The sequence below is a fragment of the Squalius cephalus genome (assembly GCF_949319135.1).
Source record: "Squalius cephalus genome assembly, chromosome: 15".
NCBI lineage: Eukaryota > Metazoa > Chordata > Actinopteri > Cypriniformes > Leuciscidae > Squalius > Squalius cephalus.
In genome coordinates, this window is record NC_137136.1 from 26,833,628 (window position 1) to 26,855,353 (window position 21,726).

The following is a 21,726-nucleotide window of genomic DNA, read 5'->3' on the forward strand; positions in this document are numbered from 1 at the left end:
GGAACACAGTTTTGGTGAAGAAAGAATGCCTGGTCCAAATACTGTTGTACCACCACTGCATCTTTGGGAGCATATCAGAAGCATTTATCAAGTATAGCAACTGGAGATGTGAAGTTTTGGCACTAGAAATAGCCATGGTGGTATTCTTTAATAAAGTCAATGTCTTTTAAATTAGTTGAAATTACGTTATATATATATCTTAAAATTAAGTAAAACTTTCTCAACAAACAAACAAACAAACAAACAAACAAGAACTTTCTTTTTCTTTTTTTGCCCAAGCTTTAATGATCAGCATTTGGTTGGTTGCACTTTTTGCATGTGATTTCTTGACATGAAATGGGGGGATGAGAGTATGAAAAATAAATGTGCCATGAACGTAAGCAGCCATGTGTTCTGTCACTTTCTATTGGACATTTGAATAGGTGAACCAAAATAAAAATCCTTCTCCATTCTTCAGCCATACTAAAATCAACACTTTTGTGTTATAGTGAAACCAATACTCTTGTATCTGCTCTCAAAAATGTCTGTCCAATCAGTAACAAACTACACAGTAAGAATTAACTTATTTCAGGAGTGAGGCTTACTTACTGAAAATACTGCATCAAAATGGTGAGAGCACATGATGCAGCACTCAAACCAGATGGATCCAAGGTAGAAATCACACATGAGATCACAGACTGAACAGCCTACACTATAAAACTGTTACAAGAGATACAAAACCAGTGTCCACCCTTGTTTAAGCTGCCACCACTGTGAAGTTCTGCAGCAATACACATAAGGGTTAACATCCTAGCTCATTTCTTAAGCCTTGCATTGTTTTACACCTATATTGCAGGTATGCAAAAGTCAATCATCCTCTTACACACTCAAACTATATTTACATATACATCTTTATCTCTGCCACAGTCAATTCCACCTCTCTCTCTCTCTAAAAAAAAAAAAAAAAAAAAGGGTGTAAGGTCCACATGCCACTGTCCTCTGTTGTTGTTGTTCTTCAGAGTTCAGTCTATATCTCAGTCGTCAGTTGTCTCCAGAACACTCTGACTCAGAGCCAAGTCCCAGTAATGTTCGGTGCCATGCTTCTTAAAATGTTCCCTAGCCATGTTTTCCGTTGGACACTGCTTAAACTTAACCTCCCCATAGCTACGTTCCTTGGCTGTACCCTGAGGAATAAAATGTATATATTTAAGAACACAAAGGATTAATAAGAAAAAGAAAAGAAAAATAAGAATAAAGAAAAACATATTTACTTTGAATTACTTCATATCACAATGTCTACCGCAGTAAAAACCATGAAATGGTCAACAACATTATTGATCATTATTTTGCCATTTATTGCTGTAAAGCTGCTTAGAAACGATCTATATTGTATGAAGCGTTATATAAATAAAGGTGAATTGGCTTGAATGAAACAGCAAAAATAGATTTTTTATTTCTATTACAAATGGTGAGTAATGAAAGTAATGCATAATTTTCAGTAAATGATTCATTTAATTATATGAAACGGGTATGCATTTACCTCCCAAACCAAGGTGCATTTATTATTCTTCCTGGAACCCTCATCATCTGAATCTTGAGGTTCTAAAAAAAAAAAGAAAAAGCATGAAAGGTCAAAGGTTAGCTCCAAATCACAGCTCAAAAGACTGATCATAAATGTTTAGCCTTCAATCACTCCTATTTCCCCTTACCATCTCTCTTGGAATTTGGCTCATCCCATTTAATCCTACTCAACATCAGTCGTTTAAACTTCTTCTGTGACTTGGGTCCTATAGGGAGGAAGAAGTCGATTAAAGATAAATAATGATCCTGAAAAAAATCATTTAAAAACATCTGTGAAGATAATAATTTATAGAGATTCCCATATCACATTCACCAACCTCCCTCCACTACTACGATGTTGAGGTCTCTGTGCAGTACTACAGTGCCAGTAAGGTACAGTTGGTTTGCATTGGCCTCCACCTTAAACTTCTTGGCTGGGTTATACAGATTTCGGATTCTGCAGGCAAAGCAGATAAACCACTTGAGTAAATAACAGGATATAAACTGGCCATGCTATATGTATGTTGTTGTGTGCAAGCAGCAAGAACAATGCAATTAAGTTGACAAAGCTGAAATCATGAGAGCAAACAGAAAAAAATCTGTATAGAATGTGACGCAACAGAACAAATTTGGACTGTGATATAATAGGTCTAAGTCAGGTAGCACCATATTAATAACTGGACAGTAAAGTAAAACTAACCAACTAGTGTCCTCCTTAACTACTATCCAGGGTACATCACACAAAGTTGGTTGAGACAAGAGAATACCAAGAGTAGGAATATCCAGTTGAAATCTAGTGGCTAATTGTTTTTCGATAGTTTAATATATTTGGCAATTGACTAATTCTCATACAGTTGCATCATTTAATTTTTTTGATGACTACTATTATTCTGAATTGTGGGCTTCTCTATTCACATTCAATTCAGAATGCAGCTTTGTGGAGCTGTGGATTAGCAGGATGCAGCGTGGCTGTAGAACACTGGTGTTGGAAACACTGTGGGAGATTTTGTTCTCTAAAGCAGAACTCTGCAAGCTGACAAGACCCTGAAATCAAACTGTTTAATCTACGATTTATTCAGTGCGTGTTACAGGACAATAGGGGTGTGCAAAGCAGCCGGTATTTGTATCTGTATTTGTATTTGTTGAGGGGGGAAAAGTATTTGTATTTGTATTTGTATTCGAGTAAAATTCAAAATAGGTGTAAAAATCCATTTTTTTTGCGTTACACTTCTAATTTACGTTATAGTGTAAGTATTCTTTAATTATATCCATTATAATAATTATGGATATGCAATATTGGTTGATGTTTTTCCTTAAATCCAGCAATGAACATGTAACAAGGAATGTCATTGAAAAGAAAATAACATAACAGCCATTACCAATGTTAACGTTACTCTGTCAACAGCCTATTGTCTAAATTACAGAGCTAACAGAGCTACTAGTGTTGTCACGGTACCAAAATTTCAGTATTCGGTACCAATACCAGTGAAAATCCTCGGTTCTCTGTACCAGTTTCGGTACCAAAGCTTAATTTAGATTAAATGTACATATATTAAAGTGTATATCACGGTTACAAAGATGGAAACTGTAGTATTAAAAACACTTTACAATAAGATTCAATTTGTTAGATAACATTAGATAAAATGACCTAACAATAAACAATAGTCATATTATTCTGTCACAATTATTCTCCTTGGGGTTCATTTAAGAATACATTTTTAAAATCAAAAGTTAACATTATTTATGTTAACATTATTTAATGCACAATGACTGAAGTGAACAAACATGACCAATCAAGTGTTTGTATTAAATAACATTCACAAACATTAATTAATGTTGTAAAAATATATTGTTCCCTCAATGTGTTGATGTTAGATGCGCATTAAGTAATGTTAATGAATGGTATCTTATTGTAGTGTTACCAAATACAGGAGATAAAACGTGTTTTATTTGACTTGGCTGTACTTTTATTTAATCCAAAACTGCATTCATATTTAATTTTAAAAGGGCTTTTTAAACCTGCTAAGAGTTATCCAGCCAAGAATAAGCCTAGAACAGCTTTTCTGATGGACTGATATTAATGACATGATGACGGCTTTTTATTTCATTTCTCATGTCCATAAATATATCTAAAGCTAATGCAAGGGCTAGAAATCAATTAATTCTTTGCTGATACTTCCTCGTCATCATGAAGAGCGCAGTTCGCACCGCGTCTGTCGTTGCTATGCAACCAACATAGGCGCGCCTGGAAAAACGAGCGCGCCTTTCGCTTCTATTATTATAAGCACGCTTGCCGCGCGCCTACATTTGAAATCTGCACGCGCAAAAAACGCGCTATGTGAACGACCCCTTATGGCAACGTGACATTAGCCTAATCCAAAATATTTCCGTGTCATTTCCTCCTTTCTTATCAACAAGTGGATTTACAGCCGGAGGAAACGCCGCTTTTTGATATAAAGTTTTTCTTGTTCCCGAATACAATTTTTTTTTTAAGTATTTGTTCGAAATAAGTATTCGTAAAAAACACATTATTTGTGCCTTTCCGAAAACCGTATTCGGGTTCGGCTCCACCCCTACAGGACAAATATCAAATCTGAATGCAAGATTTTAGCTGATTAGTCGTTTTGTACCTGTAAACAGCAATGTGAACCCCATGACTCAAATCCTCCTTAAGTTTCTTCACCTTCTTCTCTTTCCTTTGTTCTGTCGTGAGTTTGCGTGCTGCATTTGCCTCCTCATGGGCCCTGAACATACACAATAAAACATCACTCTATGCAAATCAAACATGAAACAACAAAAGTAATAAAGGTAAAAAAAAGTAAAGAAATTAATTTTTTAAATAATCTAAAACATTTTACAACTTATTTTCCAAAGCAAAGTATGCAAAATGCAAAAAGCGCACACATTTGGATTCATGCCGGATGAGAGAAATGCTCAAGTTTGTTTGTATAGCGCACTTAATTTGTTTGTTGTATACTTTCATTCCTGTTCTTAATACAATTCAATTTAAAGGATTTGTTGTGGAGTGAGGGGAACTAAAATACATGTTTATAATGATTGTAAATGTGCCATTTTGACCAGGTGGGGCTTCTTTTCTGGAAAATACGGTACTATTGGTTTTGATACCAATCCTTTGTGCTTGTGAAACCACTCACTTCTGCCTCTTGGCCATTTGTGCTCTAACATGAGCCTCCACTTTAGTGGGGTCCTGCACAGCTTCAGTCCCCAAAACCCTCATCAGATTAGAGATCCGCACTGCACACAAACATAGACACATGAAGATTGCATACACAGAGAAAAGTACAGAGCTATAATCTAGTGGCTACTTTGTAGAAGCTAAAATATACCGGGTTCATACACATTTTTACCAATAAATTCATGACTTTTGAGGCAATATTCATGACCTAATGTTCCATGAAAGTCTATGCATACATGTAAAATAAGAATAAAAATCCATATTAAAATTTATCATAGTATATCTTAACTAAAATGAATGACTATTAATACTATTTGTTTTAATAATAAGTAAGTACAAGCTTCGACTGTGCCAGATGCAGGGAACATAGCATCACAAACATGGGGGGAATTCCCTTCGGTGACTCTGATATGAAGGATGTTTTCATTTTAATGATGAGTAGGGTATTAGGCTGCGGTCATGTGGGGCGAATGTACTGATCCAATATACTGATTCTCAACTGTTTACTTAAGACATAACCAACGTGGTGTATGGGGATACTCCCCAAGACACAGTATTTGGCCATTTAAGCGCAAGAAGCCACGAAAAAGAACTCAATTTGACAGAACTCGAGTTGTTTGCGAGGCCGCTTTGTGTGTATGCGCTTTGGCTGAGAGTGCACAGAAAACCGTCTCTCAGAGAGTGCGCGAGTACATAATGGTGTAAAATCGCTTGAATGTTTAAATTGGAAAGACTTCAAAAGACATGAAAATGAAACACTAAAATCGCAGCGTGCAGCTCGCATGTAGTGCTGACACAGTGGGCTAAAATGTGAAGACATTTTTGCATCAGATAGAGAGAGAGACGACGTGGTACTGCTGAATCAGACGCTGTTTTAAATTACTGATTTGGCAAGATATTCTGAAAATGTGGATTCATTTATTGATCTAACCAACAAGTTATAGTGAATTTCCCACATTATAAGAGTGTAGCATATGGGAATGAGCAAATCTATGCGCAATACCCGCGCTGACATTCAGGCCCTAATTAAACATATAGGCTATTCTATTATACAGATTTTTGTGAAACAAATTTCTATGACTTTTCAAAGCCTGGAAATTGGCATTTTAAAATTACATGACTTTTCCAAGTTTTTCATGACTGTACAAATCCTGAATATAAACCCAAGTGTTCATAAATTATGATGTGAAAAACCTTTTGTGGCGAGCAGGACGAGACCGAGGGCCGTGAGAAAGCGGCGCAAGGTCGGTGGCGTGATTAATGATGAGCGACACCTGCGAGACGCACCGGTCTTGTATCTCTTGCGGAGGCATAAAGGAGGAGCGACGACAGTGAAGAGTGAGAGAGGACAGGCCTGGACTTGTGTTGTGGTTTTTATGTTTTATTATGTGACAGCAGTCGTCCGTGAGGGGCTGCTTTCTTTTACTTTCGTTTTGTTGTTGATATATTTTATGTCATTAAAGTCTTTAAATCAGGGGTCGGCAAGTAACTTTGGCCGCGGGCCAATTTTTTTTTTTAGCCAGTAGATGGCGGGCCAGCTGGCCAATGGATACAAATTAAATACTCTTAATGTATGCTCTTAACGTCTACATTGCATATATCAATGAAATCATTTTAAACAGATCAAGTACTATTGTGGTAACATATTACAGCCATTTTAATAAAGGTGTGAATAGCAATCATGCCTCATTCGCTTACAGTCCGACTTTTGAACTTTATTCCTTTTTTTATTATTATTTATTCGGGACACACACATACACACATTTACATTTACATTTACATTTATTCATTTAGCTGACGCTTTTATCCAAAGCGACTTACAATTGCTATATATGTCAGAGGTCGCACGCCTCTGGAGCAACTAGGGGTTAAGTGTCTTGCTCAGGGACACATTGGTGTCTCACAGTGGATTCGAACCCGGGTCTCTCACACCAAAGGCATGTGTCTTATCCATTGCGCCACACCACACACCTAAGGTTTAAGGAGGTCTGCGCGGTACTGTTTTTTTTTTCATCCCGCTCCCACAAGGTTCTATTCAGCAACCACTTAAAATACACTCTGTGTTCACCCGCTTTATTTCCCGACCTGACGGGTCCGCAAAATTTAGATCTCGTTTCCAGAATCTCACATTCAAATGTCTCTAACGGAAAGAGAGAGATTAAGTAGCCTATAACAATTATAAATGCTATACAAAAATTGTGTTCGTGTCAATATAAAATATTATTTTAACATTGTAGCCTACTGTCAGCAGAGAAAAAAATGTCACAGAACAAAATAATGAAATATAAATAACAAATTAAATAGGACAAAGCCTATCACTCAAATTTCTAAGCAACATAAACGAAAACCATATTGCCCTACTGACAAATGAAGTTTTTCTGCTAAACTATTTCAAACATCCTTGTAAAAAAAGAATGTTGTTGACTGACAATGGTTTCAGTACCAAACAGCTCCTCAGAGCTAGGTGTACAGGTGGTCAGAATGAAGTGCGGATACGCTGCAAAAGATGTCGGGAGTGGGCTATTGTCAGTCAGACCGCCCGCTCCGTCCAAAGTATAGGACAGGTACACCAGAGTTCCGATCGCTACCATCTTTATACTTTAAAATGTAATCCCGCGCCGCATGATTCCCTATGGGCGTTTCACACAGTATGCGGCGGTGAAATCGCCGCGCGGCTACGGCTTTTCTCAAGTAGTGGTAGAGTTTTGTGCAGCATTTAGTGCAAATATTTTTTATCAGGTAATACATACTATTTATCAGTGTGTTACAGAGCATGTGAGCGGAGTGGAGCGGTGAGAATCTCCGCTCATCGCTCACGGAACTGTTCACCCCTCCGCCTCCCCGCTCAAAGCTACATCAGGCCACTCCACTCATTATCGCTCAGCGCTCAACGAGGTTTGCTTCGCGCTCCACTCAAATCGCCCCCCGCTCGCTCCAAAAAAGGAAAAAAATCTACATGTATATCACTTTTAGCTTTACCTCCTAAAGAACTAATGAGTAACAACAACATTTTTCAAATAGAAATGTTTTATTTCAAATTACAGAAGGAATATAGCCTACACAAAAAGTCCTGTAAAATTAAACGAATAAATGGGCCTATTAATATAAATAAAAATGATATAAACAAAAATATACATACATTTTTTAAAGTAAATGAACTATAAGGCCAGAATTTTGATAAGTGAACTTTTGCGCAACGCGCACGATTAAAATTTAAATTGGCTTCCATACACACAAACTGCTGTAAAATTAAACGAATAAATGGGCCTAATAATATAAATATTATTACGGACGACACAAATTCGGCTAAATAAAACGAACCATTAGGTCTACTTGAATGAAACAACGAATTTGTTTGAATATTAAGCTATATTTAATTTACACTTTGTTACAAGTTACCGTATTCAATTTGCAAACCTTTTGTTTTCTTCCCAGAGTGTTCGCGTAGCTCACGATCATGTTTTCGAGAGATGTGTCTTTTGAGATTCCAAAATGAATCTTTGCTGACTGAAACGATGTCTCCACATTCGTTTTCTTGTACCACATTATCATTGTTAGTTAGTTATAATAATAGTACACCTGACCTGTATGACTTCTCATTTTCCTTTTTGAAGTAGCCTACTTTTTGAACTCCATTATTGAGCCGAGTTTTGACTGAAAATAGTCTACTGTTGATGACTGTGCAAGACAGATGGATCCTGGTTTAGGTTTGACTGAGCATGCTTCAGACTCGTGGTGTGAGCTGAGCGAAATTGGAGTGAAATTGGAGCAGGAAATAAGGCGACGCTCCGTCCTTTTAAAAATGCCGCTCTGCGCTCTGTCCAAGATCCGCCCGCTCCCGCTCCACTCCGCTCACATGCTCTGGTGTGTTATACCCGAATAAATAATAAGTAACGAATGATACACAGGGCCTATTTGTAAACCGTTATTGTAAAATAAAAATAGGCTGATAAAAAAAAAAAACGGACTTCCAAAATAATCCGGCGGGCCAGAAAATATTGCAAATATTGAAAATATCGCCTATTGCCGACCCCTGCTTTAAATGTTCCACCCTCCTTCTTCCCATAACAACGAACTGCGTTACACCTTTAATTGAAAAATAATAGTAATTAAGAATGAGCAGGTGTGCCCAAACCGTTGGCTGGTTGTTTGACATTTAAACATTTAAACCTGGCTGGTGATGTACCTTTGGGTTCCGGTGGAGGCATAAGACCCAATCGGACCTTTTCCTGCACCTCTTTCTGGCCTTCTCTACGTGTTTGTCTCCTCAACTTCTTTTGTTCTTTCTTAGTCAAATACACACCCAGAGTCACTGGCTTATCTGTATCCACTGAGAAAGAGAAGCAAAAAGACAAAGACAGAAATAGAAACATAAAAGATTAGACCATATATTTGGATCAATGGGTCTTTTGAAATTCAACCAGTTTCTGTCTGCAGAGGGTTTTGATGTTTAATGCATGCATGGATACCTGGAGGGGCCATCTGAATAGGGTGTTCAAGTAGGTTGGTGACTCCATGCAGTTCCACCTCATCTAAATTTGTACAAGCAGATCTGAGAAAAAGAACAGAACTTTCACTCAGTTATCAAAAGGAACTGCATGACTGCCAGATTATATGGAAAAGACAGCCTTAATTCTTCACAATGTCAATACGACTTTGGAACGGCACAATTTTTTTTCCTGAACCAGTCTTGTATATTTTATAATTGTCTGTAGCAGATTTGAAAGCTATTGACTCTTACAATTCTATGTGGGAAGGCAAGATGTAGGAGTCCCACCACTCTATACGAGGAATCTCCCCCTCTCCCATCTCTTTCTTGGGGGCAATAAGAGCAAGTTTAGTGGAGGCCTGTATGCCTGTCTTCTTGGCAGCCTGAGCAATCTCCATCTGTAGCTTCTCCAGCTGAGCCTGAGGACAGGAGATAATATTATTTCTCAGCTATTGAGCAAAGTCAAATTTTTTATCTATTTCGATGCTGTTGCCCACCTTGGTGCGAATGCGCTGGGCGATCTTCTCAAAGCGCCCCTGTTCATGGAACCTAAAGCCTTTCTTGGCTCTCTGTGCAGGAGTAAGGGCCACACGTGAGTCGAAGTAAGACGTGGATTCCAGGTCATCGCTGGGTTTTTCCTTTAACTGCTGCCGAAACTGTTCCCTCTTCACCGCTCTGATGTTTGCTAGAGACAGAGGGAAAAAAATAAAACAGAACATTAGGAAAAATAGATTTCAAAACAACAAAATGTGAGAGATTCATATTTCTGTAGCAGTGTGTGGTACCTTTTAGAGTGGGCATACGATGTGTGAGCTCAACTTCTTTCCCACTGGCATCAACAGTTCGCCCGAGCTCATCCAAAATGAGGGGAGTTGGCTTTGTAATCTCACGAGGCTCCACTTTACTATAAGCAAATATGAGAACTTAAGCGAATAAATTCCTCCTTAACATGAAAACACATTGCAATTTAATAAAAATGTTTCTAGGATACATGATGCCTGTTCCCAATATTCTTTATGTACAAAAAAGACATTTCAACATGTTTAAAACACTCACGGTGGTGCAATGCCCATGGCGTGCAGGTTGGCCAGGGCTACCAGGTTATGTGGCCCTGTGTTGCCCAAAGCACCCAGAATCCCTGGTTTCATGGCCAGTGTGGATTGGATCTTGGCCTGCAGCTCAGCTGCCTTGCGGGCTTTCTCTATAGCGTCATTCATGAAGTTAGCAGCCTGAGAGGGAGCGATGGACTGGGTGGCACCCCCCGCTGGGAGGTTGGAACGTGTAGCACTAGGGTCCGTCTGAGATTGAACCATTCTGGGCTATAGGAGAAAGAACAAAATTTGGTATCCATTTTTAAAGCTTAGATTACAAAGAATGACAGGCAATTAGGGACAAAAAAATAACATAAGAGATAACAACATTGCTACTCTGTACCAGTAATAACATGACATTTATTATAAACATTGGAGTTTAGGGCTACACTTGATTGTTTTGGTTATTGATTAATGTATCAATTGTCTTCAATAAATTGATTAGCAGGATGAAACAAAAAAAACCCAATAGTTATTAATTATTAAAAATGTATAATTGCTGATTGCTTATTTTTAAAGCAGAAGTTAAAATCACTCAAATTAAACAAAAGGAACACACACTCATTGGAACATAGTAATTATATTTATACCCCTTCACAAAAAGTCAGTAACACTTTATAAGTATACAGTAATTAAGTACTTCTAAATCATTTGCAAACTATTGGTAAATTCATATTTTATAAATTGTGGTCTTTACATTGTTAATATATTAATAGGCTACATACAAATAGTAAGTTCATTGATTGTGTCAGTTTTTCACTGTGTTTACTTGGAGTGTTTTGTTTGTTTTCATTCAGTATCATTTTGAAAACTATCGGTTATTGTCCAGTGCGGTCCAACCTGGTTATTGTTATCGGTAAAATCCACTATCGCTCGACCTCTAATCTAGGGCGTTTTAAAAGAGTCGATCTTGTTAAAAGTTACATATGGTGGCTAAGCTGGAGCATTCCTGAGCCTCAACCTGGTGAGTGAACGGGACTATGAATGCGACTTTATGAGACTAATGATAAGCACAGACAACAAGATGGCGACATCTATCGGATCGGTGAATCCGATATTCCAAAAACGATACCCGATTATGGAAAAATGCTTAAATATTAGACATAAAAGAATAACAGAGTGCACACCACATCTATAACGATAACGGCACAGAAAAACAGTCCTTATTTAATAGCAATTTTGTATTTTCCATGACCTAATCTAAAGTGAGAAGTATTTACTCCTAATAAACATTACCAGCTCCTTTACTACTGGTTTAAAATACTGTACATCACTTGTATGGGTAATCATTTGTTAATGCACCATTATCTAACTTGAAATATGAGCTAATTAAACAATAATAATTTAATAATTAAAGTGAAGATGAATGAAGAACTCTATTTGTATATAGCCTATTGATGTATTAAAGCCACACTAGGTAATTTTTCACCACTAGAGGTTGTTTATTCAAAACAAAGGCAAGGCTTGATGACACCGCCTTGATTTTGTGGAATCATGGGAGTTGTCGTCTTCACCTCTACAGCCGGTGGAGAATACGACGGCACTCGGGCAGAAATCAAATTCATGGATGATCGGTAATGTATTAAAGATGTATTAACTTTACAAAAGCCGTTGGAGAGAAATGAGGCCGCTGGAGCAATTGCTAATGAGAGAAAAGCATGACACTCGGCTTGGGAGCAGTGGAGCTTTTATTACACCGCAGACACTTAAGCTTCTTCCGGTCATGCGTATCTGGGCTAATGCAGCACCGTTTTATCATATTAGATACATTTGAGAGTGTTGAAAGTTGTTATAATGCTACTCAGTGCGTTCGCTTGGCGGCTTCTATATGAGGCACTTGTTGCACACTGCAGTGAGCTAGATCGATATTAGGTATGATAAAACATGGTACTCGCGGTAAATCAAGAAAACGAGATTTAAACAAAAAGACTAACTGTGTTGAGCTGTATAACAATGATTAGGTTTCTGTCGATGAATGTATACACAGTTGCTCACCTTTCTAATAAAATACATAATATATTAAAGCTTCTTTGGTGTTTCAATGGTTTCGAAAAATGTATACACAGTTGCTCACCTGTCTAATAAAACACATAATATATTAAAGCAAGCATCTTTGGTGTTTCAATGGTTTCTACAAAATAAATGTAGGGAAACGCAGGTATGATGGTCCGTGTCCTGGTTTAAAACTGCTTATTTCTCTGGATTTAAACATTCTTAGAAACATTTGGGATAATATAAGTACACAAATCAACAAAATATATAATATTGTTCTAGTGGTTTTGGGATATTTTGATCCAAAAAAACGTACATAGTATGCCTTTAAAGTAAAGACTACAGTTTATAAACTATGAATTAACTGTGAACTAATAGTTCGCAAAAGATTTATAAGTGCTTTGTTACTGTACACATTTATTAGTGTTTGGTATTGTTTATTACCTGTGTAGAGGGCACAGGAGCCACAATACTTAGCTGTTTCTTTCTCTCCTCAATCTGCCGTGTGGCTGCTTCCATCATTTGCTTTATCTGAAAATAGAGTATCACAGATAGTATTTATGCTTGACACAGGCAGTCCATCAAAAACTATTCAATTATGAGAAATTATGTAGTGTCCTCAATAAAAAAAAGCTGTGAACTTTCATACTTGTGCAGCACTAAGCATTATCTGTTTCACCCAAATACTTACAAGTCATTAAATGTTCTAAATACTGTAGTGATCACACTTCATCCCATTACTCATTTCATTAAATTGTCAACATTTTATTGAAGTGATCCTGTGTGTGCTCAATCAGAGACCTCTGTCTAGTGTCTTCTTTTACTGATGGTGTGTGTTACCTGCATCTTTGTAAGCATGCCAGGACTCTCTGTAGGGGGTCCAGGTAAAACAGCTGGTTCGTCCACCTCCTCAAAGCGAGGTACTCTCTTCTTCTTTACCCCTGTATCCACACTGTGTCCATCCTTCACTCCTTCCACCTCATCTCCAAACACTTCCTAAACAAAGGACAGAGAGGAAAAATAAAACAGATGTAAAAGACAAGACATAGTCAGAGAAAGCTTACTTAACTATAACTTTTACCTTATATTAAGTGTCAGTTTCATAAAACAGTGACTCAATTGATTCAGAACAGACTTAATTTCCTTAATAAATGTTCCGTCTTGCTCAGACATTGGAGCCACAGAAAACTCTATACCTTCAGCTCTCTTTTGCGGTTCTTCTCTCCAGCTCCTTTATTGCCACGGGAGTTTTTGCTTTCCTCAAGAGCTTCAAACAGACGCTCAACAAAGCTGCTTGCTGAATCATCAAGAAACGGCCTTAGCTGGTCTAAAAGTAAAAGAGAGATATTGATCTTCATTAATGAAGAGTCTCAAGGAATTATCACTGCCGTGCCACAGTATATCAGCCGCATAATAAAATTCGCTCTAAAATTATGAGTAATTCTTCATAAACCAGTGAATTCTTCATAAATGGCATTGATGTCGTTTACACTGGACGTGACAAAGCAACCGCTACAAATCCATTTGTTCTTTGTGTAAGAAGTAGTGCGAGCGTACTTCAGAAATAGAACAGGCATCAGTTTAATGTCGGGAATTTGTTGTGTCGCGCTGCATCCAGTGTAGACAGCTTCACTGATTATAATGGGTTCTGTTTGCTTTTGTCGCATCGCGCTGCTAACGTCTGGTGTAGACAAGGTGTTACGTTAAAAAATTAGATGGGATAGGTAAAGACATGTCAAGCCAATCAATAAACAGCAATCATGTTTCCTATACAAATTTTTGAAATGGGATAGTTTTGTCTCTAATCACATCTTTATTACAAAAAATACTAGCTTGTTTCCACACACCCCGACTTAAGGCCCATTCACACCAAGAACTAGCAGATGACATTGTTTTGTTTGTTCTAAGCAGAATAGATTCTGATTGGCTGTCAGCTGGAAAAATCGTTCTAAAGTAATGCCAACGATATTGTTTCTCTGTGCTGTTATAGTAGTGATATAGAATGATTTTTATAACTATATCGTTATCCTTATAGTTATCGTCCTTGGTGTGAACAGACATTTACTGTATCTGTACAAGTTTAAAAGCAAAATAATGAAAAATTTTAAAAAGGCAAATTAAGGATCTCTTTATTAGTCAGTGCATAAGTCTACTTAAATTGCAAAAAAATTTGAAGCTTATTGAAAACTTAAAAATTGAAGCTGAGTGAGATCATGTTATGTTTCAATGGCAAACCTACACATTAAAAATGTAACATCAATCATCATGATATGAATATATAAAGGAACTTTCTGGAATGCTAGACTCCACCCTTTTGTGTGTGTAATAAGCCTCACCACTCTCATTTACAAGCTTCAAGCAATCAGGCACAATTACATATTCACAATGAATTTTAAGATACCATAGAGATCTTATTTTTTAAAGCATTGTAGCTATAAGGAGGCTGAACTTAAGCCTGGCGTACACAGTGCGAGTAAGAGTTTACACACTCGGGAGCTTGTTGTGAGCCCTTGCACATGATACAAGTCAGGTTAACCTGATAATCGTGTCAAAGCAGTTTGTATACGGCACGGCTGTACCTGTACATTGCAAGCCAGTGGCAATCGCTTGAGCTTTGGTGCTAAAAACATGAATATTTTCAATGGTGTTGCTATAGCTTCAGATGGAAAAATAAACAAAAAAAAGAATGCTGTGCAAATGATTAGGTGAATAGCAAAGAACAGCAAGGTCAACAAAAACAACTAGAGAGTGTTTTTATGTGTGCGTGTGTGTGTGTGTGTGTGTGTGTGTGCTAGAAGCCTATGTGATGTGGTTGTATGATCTGGGAACCCAGGAGACCCTGTACACTGGTCAAATTCAGCCAGACTCCACACATTTTTTAACCTGTTTAAAAATTATTGGGAGGAGCTCGTAAGGTAGTTGGTTCAGCTCGTAGTTCCTCTCACACGATACAAGGTGCGACCATATGAGCATAAACGATTGACGTGCGCTTTCTCAAACTAGAAAAAAAATCACTTGCGAGCTCCTACGACAGCAAAAATCACACTGTGTACGCCCAGCATTAGGTTTGCTGCAGAAGTAAAAACTGTCTCAAGGACAGAAGAAACACTTCCAATTTGCGTGACAGACTTGTTTCTTCCATCTCCGCAGGCATTCACTCCTACAGTAGAACTGTAATTTCATTGTAATATGATATAGCAGGTACAGAAATAACTTATATCAGTACATATAAGGCAAACATCTTACCTGTGGTTTTTCTCTTGTCCAGGCCTTTTCCCACACAGTGTAACGCTGCTGTGACCACAGTGGGTTCAGAAAAACCAAGGACCTTCTTTACTGTGCGTTCCACCCATGGCCTCAGCTCATCAACCTCACGCTTGGGAAGAGACATTCTGGAGGAAAATCTAATAGACAAACAAACAAAATGTAATACTAATGTTAATGTCACAGACCACTCTCAGTTTAACAGCTAATATTTTACATTAATAGATAAGTCTAATCGTTTATTTCCTTAACAACCTGATATGTATAATGGTTCACAATTATCTACGGTCTCAAATCACAATCTGCTTACTAGTCCCTCCTTTGAGTGTTTTCAGTCCACAAATCAATACATTTCAATAAATGACTGAAACCACAATAATAAATGGGCCAGAACAACAGTATAACAACGTTTTGTATTTGGTGTTTGATTTAGTCTCAATTTATAAATATCTCCAACTTGTGCACGCATTACAGATTTTTGCTTTTGTATAATTCTAAGAGCAACAACGAAGACGATACAATAAAGAAAATGCATTACTTATTAGAATCAGTGAAACAAATATTATCAATGTTTTGCTGCGCAAGATTCAGTTCAATCGTGTTGTGTTACTGGCCTCAAGAGTTCACTAAGACCTAAATCTGTCAGAATGTGACCAAAGTACCGAATGCATTGCAGAAAATATCATACTGTCCAGTTATTGATAGCACTCAAAAAAAGTAACGTTACCAAGTTGCCGCCGTTATATTACAGTAACAGCTATAATTGTATCAACGATAATTAAATGCCAGTAGTTATAAGTTAGTTACCATGGTAATGTTTTAAAGAAGGGTGTCGGTAGCAAACGAAACGAACCGAACCTTAAAACAAACACTTACCTCTAACTTTATTCAGCTGTTTTACAGCGACCAGGCAAGTTTCCTCGTTATCTAAAATGCTCGTCTTTTCTTCCTCCACACCAAATCACTAAAATAAAATTAATCCGATAGTTGTGTAAATAAGGAGAGGAAAAAGAACTGAAATGTTTCTAGACTTCTCTTCTCCCACAGTGTTCGCTGAACGTTTTCCAATGGCGAAACGGAAACGGAAGTTGCTGGTGTACGTTTCCTCCGGAAACACATTGACGCCGGGCACGCTGCTGACATCTGTCGACCTGGAGCGGAAAATTTCGTTGTTGTTCAACATAACCTGCTTAAAATGATGTACTGATACTGATATCATAAACGTTATTAACCCTTTAATGACCAAACACAGGAAACAGGGAAACACATTTCTTTGATGACAATTTAGTTTTTGTTTACTAAAAAGTGAAAACAGACTTTCTTAAAGCAACACTAAAGAACTTTTTTTACCTTAAAATAATTTTTCCAAAATCGTATCAGTGGTTCATCAAGTCGTAACAGGGTAAAGGCACTTCTGGATTTGCTTTGCAGCCCTATATCTGCTATAACCACACTATGCAAGTTCACCAGATCAGGTAGCGTTTCTGTAGTTCGAATGAGACATAAGAAACTACAAATTTGACTTGCTTTACGGAAAGCGTTACAATAGTCATTATTTAGTTTTTCTTCATTTCTGATGTCGCAATACATCATACTTTCATAAAATCATGCAACGTATTCTACCTTGTCTGTGGACATCTTCTAAAGTCGGTGCTGGATAAACAGCGAGCGCGAGTGTGACAGGCTGTAGGCTAAATTATTTACGACAGTGGTAATGGACAATTCCGCTTACAACCTGTAGGGGGACCGAAGAGGAAAAGTTCTTTAGTGTTGCTTTAAGGACACAATTGACCCTTCGCAAAGACCCGCCCCCCTTACTGTCGCTATGCCCGACAAGCTACGCTGCTCTCACGCCACACCATGTTCTCACGCAGTGAAAAATACATCGCGGAGCAGAGAGGAGACTGACAACACGCTGACAGACAGGACGGACCAGGTTACTTTTGATATTAGACATATTAAACAAAGTCTCACCTTTCAAATTTGGTCATTTTTTAAAAGAAATTTAAACGATACATACCGTTTTGTGGCTCTTAAATGTGTCTGACAGATCGCTAGAGCATCAGTTAAAGCTGCTCGTGAACCGATCATCTCTTCCTTCTAGTTAATTTATAGCATCAAATAAACATGAATGAACATAAGAAGGAATGTTGTTTTAACCGCGGAAAGGCGTCAGTACATTCCGTTTTTCAAGTTCAAATTCTCCCATGTTAATCTGCTATCTCTCCTGACTGCTTTGTCGGACAAAATGGCGGATGGCGGATTATGATTGGTTAGATCGCCTGTCAATCAAGCTCCCTGCGAAGGGTCAATTACAATTGCTAATAATGTGTATTTTAAATGTTTACCTCCAAAAGTACCAGGGTTTGTCCAATCCTGTTCCTGCAGAGTTTAGCTCTCCAACCCCAATTAAACACACCTGAACCAATATGATATGCTGTAGCCTATATCATCCATCCATTCATCAAACTGCTTAAATTTACACTAAATAAACTAATGAAGTATCAACAATTCACTAGTGCTGCCTGCATGTCTCCAACGGTTGGACCTTCTTGCTCAGTGCTACCCAATGATCCATCTTGTCGTCCCAATATAATAACGGTATTTTATCATGCTATGAAAATGAAATATTTGATTTGATCTGTTTAACAAGCCCTCTGAAATGATATTACATGTAAGGGTTAATGCCCGACGAGCCTCGCCGTTGTCCATTAATACCTGACAATGGACACCTCGAAGGGCATTAACCCGCTTATACCATGGTCACTTGCCAAATAACACATTTGTAAAACATTAGTTTATATTTTAATTAGTTTTACAATCGAAATCTAAAGTTTTTACAAACAATTACTTGGTTTCCCTGGTTACGCCTGACGGTTTATTTACTAGGTGTCCTCTATCACTTTTTAATGGACACCCTGCAGCCAGTCAGAATCGAGTAGGGGAGACCGAGTTACTCAGAGATTATTTGGACTAGACCAACCAAATTTGTATATATTAAACTTGCATCTGTCTGCTAATTATCCATACCATTTAAAGATGATTATATATGACATATCGTTCACAGTATTTATTTGAAGATGATTATATATGACATATCGTTCACAGTATTTATTTGAATGGAAGAAGCCAGATGTTGCAACTGACCCCGACCCAGGGGACAGTTGCAACACAACCCAGGGACGGTTGCAACATGTTAAAAATACCTTTTTTAATACCTTTAAATTTCATTAAAGGTCCCGTTTTTCGTGTGTTTTTGAAGCTTTGATTGTGTTTACAGTGTGCAATATAACATGTGTTCATGTTTCGCGTGTAAAAAAACAGTATATTTCACACAATATATTTAGCTGTTTTCACTGTCCTAAGAACGGGCTGATGACTTCCTTGTTCTATGAAGTCCCTCCTTCAGAAATACGTAACGAGTTCTGATTGCGCCAGCGGTTCCTGTGTTGTGATTCGACAGCAGCTTAGCGCACGTTGCCCGGAAAGGTCACGTCTCTTACCATAACGTGGAGATGCATGCGCATGCTCATAAATTGTAACCATTGATCTCTAAGTACAGCGTCCCTGCAAGGCCAAACAAAGGTGATTGGACTCCGGGATGAAAATAACAGCGTCTCGACGACATGGCGACAAACACACTCTACAAACGTGCTGGAAAGTTTTCTTTCATCGAAGCAAGACCAGGAGATGTTGGGATAAGCAGAAGTGATTTATTGGGATGTTCACTGTGTGTCGTCTGTAGTGTTCTTCCAAGTCTAACTCAAGACAGTTGCCTTGCAAATTTATATACATTTAGGGGGAGGGATTTACATTGAGGTTGAACAAAGCATGCAAATTAAGTATACAGGTTAAGGAACCCGCCCCAGACTCCAGCGTGTTACCAGTCTCAATCCAATCAGCATAACCATTCAAACGCATATGTGCTAATCCAATAAGCCCAACGATTCAACGTCTGGGCTGTGGCTCTGAGTGAAACTGGGACTCCAAGAGCCATTAAAGACAATAAGGAGAAAACAGCAATTGCAACTTTTCTGAGCAGAATCATTATCTTAACTTTAAACGCTAAGTACAATATTCTTTACCGTGATGTTATGTATGGAAGCATATTTGAAATAGATTTAAAATATGTTATTCTTCAGTCCCCCGTTTGAGAGTTCTTAAAAACTCTCACAAAAATACAAATTTAGACACTTAAAAGTTCATTCTTGTAACTTGTGTAAGTTACAGGCACATAGCAAGTTCATTCTTGTAACGTGTGATAGTTACAGGCACATAGCATGATCTGTGTTGTTCATCTGTAATTGCATGCTGACACAGAAACAACCATGCAATTAGGGTCCGTGAAGTCCTTACGAGTAATAGTCTTGTTGCACTTCGGTTCTTCCATGGGCTCCGCACTGGTCTGTGTGTCCTATTCTGTCCCTGTTGTGTGCACACTGTACAGTGTGAGAAAATTGCCACATTTCCATTCTCCAGTGAAACATCAGTCATAATAGACATCATAATAGAGGATGGGGGTCTGACTGGAATATTTCTGTGGTATAACATTTAAGACTGTGACTCTACTTAACCAGGGTTCCCCAAAGGAAGGTGGAGACAGTCACTTTCCTTTTGTTCTATTAAACAAAAATCAGTCTTTCATCTTTGTTGTTGTTTCTGGGGAAATTAAGCACTCACAGCCTAAATGGTTAACACCGTATCAAGTTGCCCCACGAGTTTAACGAGGAGGGGAGGGGCTGCTTCAGAATAGCAAGCAGGCTGAGCAGAAGCTGAGTAACCTTGTTAACTTTTTTAAAGTTCTTTTTGCTTTTCCTACACTCATTCATCCAATGGCCAGGTTTACCACAGTAATTACAGCTACCCTCTCTCTTAGGACGTTTCTGTTCATTCTCTGTGTTGACCTTAAAGGATGCTGCTGCAATTTTTACTCTTGCCTTGACATCAGAGTCTCTTTCCCAAGTAGCTAACCTGTCCAAGTTGTTTTGCAGGGTTCTACTGGACCATGTTAATTCTAAGTAAGGCAATGCATTTTTATGTTCTAAGCAATAGTGGAGAACAATCGACTACTGTGGTCTTCGACCGAAAACGGGAAGTAAATACAGGTATTTGCGCTGGCTGAATAAACATAATTTTTATCCATATCTTTCACATCTACTGCAGTCAGATTCACCGTGTTCACTCTGAAAGGAATCACTCACATGGCTGGTGCACTTGTAATGACACATCAAGGATAAGAGGCTAAAAGCAGGTTTAAAACTTGCCCCATTTAAGTCAACAGGGTGCAAATTTTAAAAAGAGGATAACACGATGTAGGCAACACAGATTTTTGTCGTTGTTCTCTGTACTGACAGCACTCCAAATTTACAAAAAAATGAGCTCAATGTTAAAATTGACCGGAGTTCTCCTTTAACTTAGCAATACACTGAGCTTGTTCTTGTGCAATGGATAAGCTAAATTCTCTGTGACAACAGATAATGGCTTTCACATTGTTCTTGCGAATACTTGCTCCTAGTATCTTTTTACAATCTTCATTTGACCATACTTTTTCTGGGTGAATGCCAAATTTCTTTGTTAAATTCAATCTGACTTCCTCAGTCACGATTGAGTCCATGCATTCTCCTAACAAAGACTTAAACTCATTGTCTGTCCATAAAGGGGTAGCTAATCCACCTTTCTCCGTTGTGGGAATCAGCCTAGCATTCCTTCCAACCATTTTGTGACTTCCTTTGTTACTTCACAATCACAAAACACTAAAACTTCTCTCTACTGTCTTACAAACAGAGGGTACAATCTTATTAGCACATGACGCTAATCTTCTCTAGCTTACAGAGGATAGATCTTCTCTAGCAAGAGGATACACACAAATATTAACATGTACTGCTAATCATGTACAGTACATGTACAGTGCATGTACATGCACTACTGTTCCTGCTCACACTTCCTGCTCAGCTACTGTTCGGACGCTCTTGCTTACTGCTCCGCGCTTTGCTCTATCGCTTTTACATTTTTTACATATATATATTTTTTATATTTTATTTCCTTTTATCACCTAATTTTAACTTCAGCAAATCAGCACAGTGCTCATACGACAAAGTTTGGATTACTACAAAAACTGAGAATTCTTTTACCCGACCAGCTTACATTCCGGGAAA

At 38.0% G+C, this 21,726-nt stretch overlaps 1 protein-coding gene across 1 annotated transcript; it reads right to left on the bottom strand.

Annotated features, from left to right (window-relative positions):
- Positions 1-432: 432 nt before the first annotated feature.
- Positions 433-16,648, bottom strand: prpf3 (PRP3 pre-mRNA processing factor 3 homolog (yeast)). Its single transcript, XM_079895308.1, has 17 exons — positions 16,448-16,648; positions 15,554-15,711; positions 13,504-13,634; positions 13,148-13,303; positions 12,752-12,838; positions 10,281-10,543; positions 10,010-10,128; positions 9,722-9,909; positions 9,477-9,643; positions 9,205-9,287; positions 8,922-9,065; positions 4,695-4,794; positions 4,170-4,283; positions 1,878-1,996; positions 1,689-1,766; positions 1,520-1,581; positions 433-1,163 (listed from the first exon to the last, which is right to left on the bottom strand). The coding sequence occupies exons 2-17, from the start codon at positions 15,696-15,698 to the stop codon at positions 1,014-1,016; spliced, it is 2,106 nt and encodes a 701-aa protein (XP_079751434.1). The 5' UTR covers positions 15,699-15,711; positions 16,448-16,648; the 3' UTR covers positions 433-1,013.
- Positions 16,649-21,726: the final 5,078 nt, after the last annotated feature.

Coding starts and splice junctions, on each gene's coding strand:
- prpf3 (XM_079895308.1), bottom strand. CDS start 15,698: ATGTCTCTTCCCAAGCGTGAGGTTGATGAGCTGAGGCCATGGGTGGAA. Junction 9,066..9,204: donor TATTCAGATGGCCCCTCCAG/GTATCCATGCAT, acceptor TCTCTTTCTCAG/TGGATACAGATAAGCCAGTG. Junction 1,582..1,688: donor GCCAAATTCCAAGAGAGATG/GTAAGGGGAAAT, acceptor TTTTTTTTTTAG/AACCTCAAGATTCAGATGAT.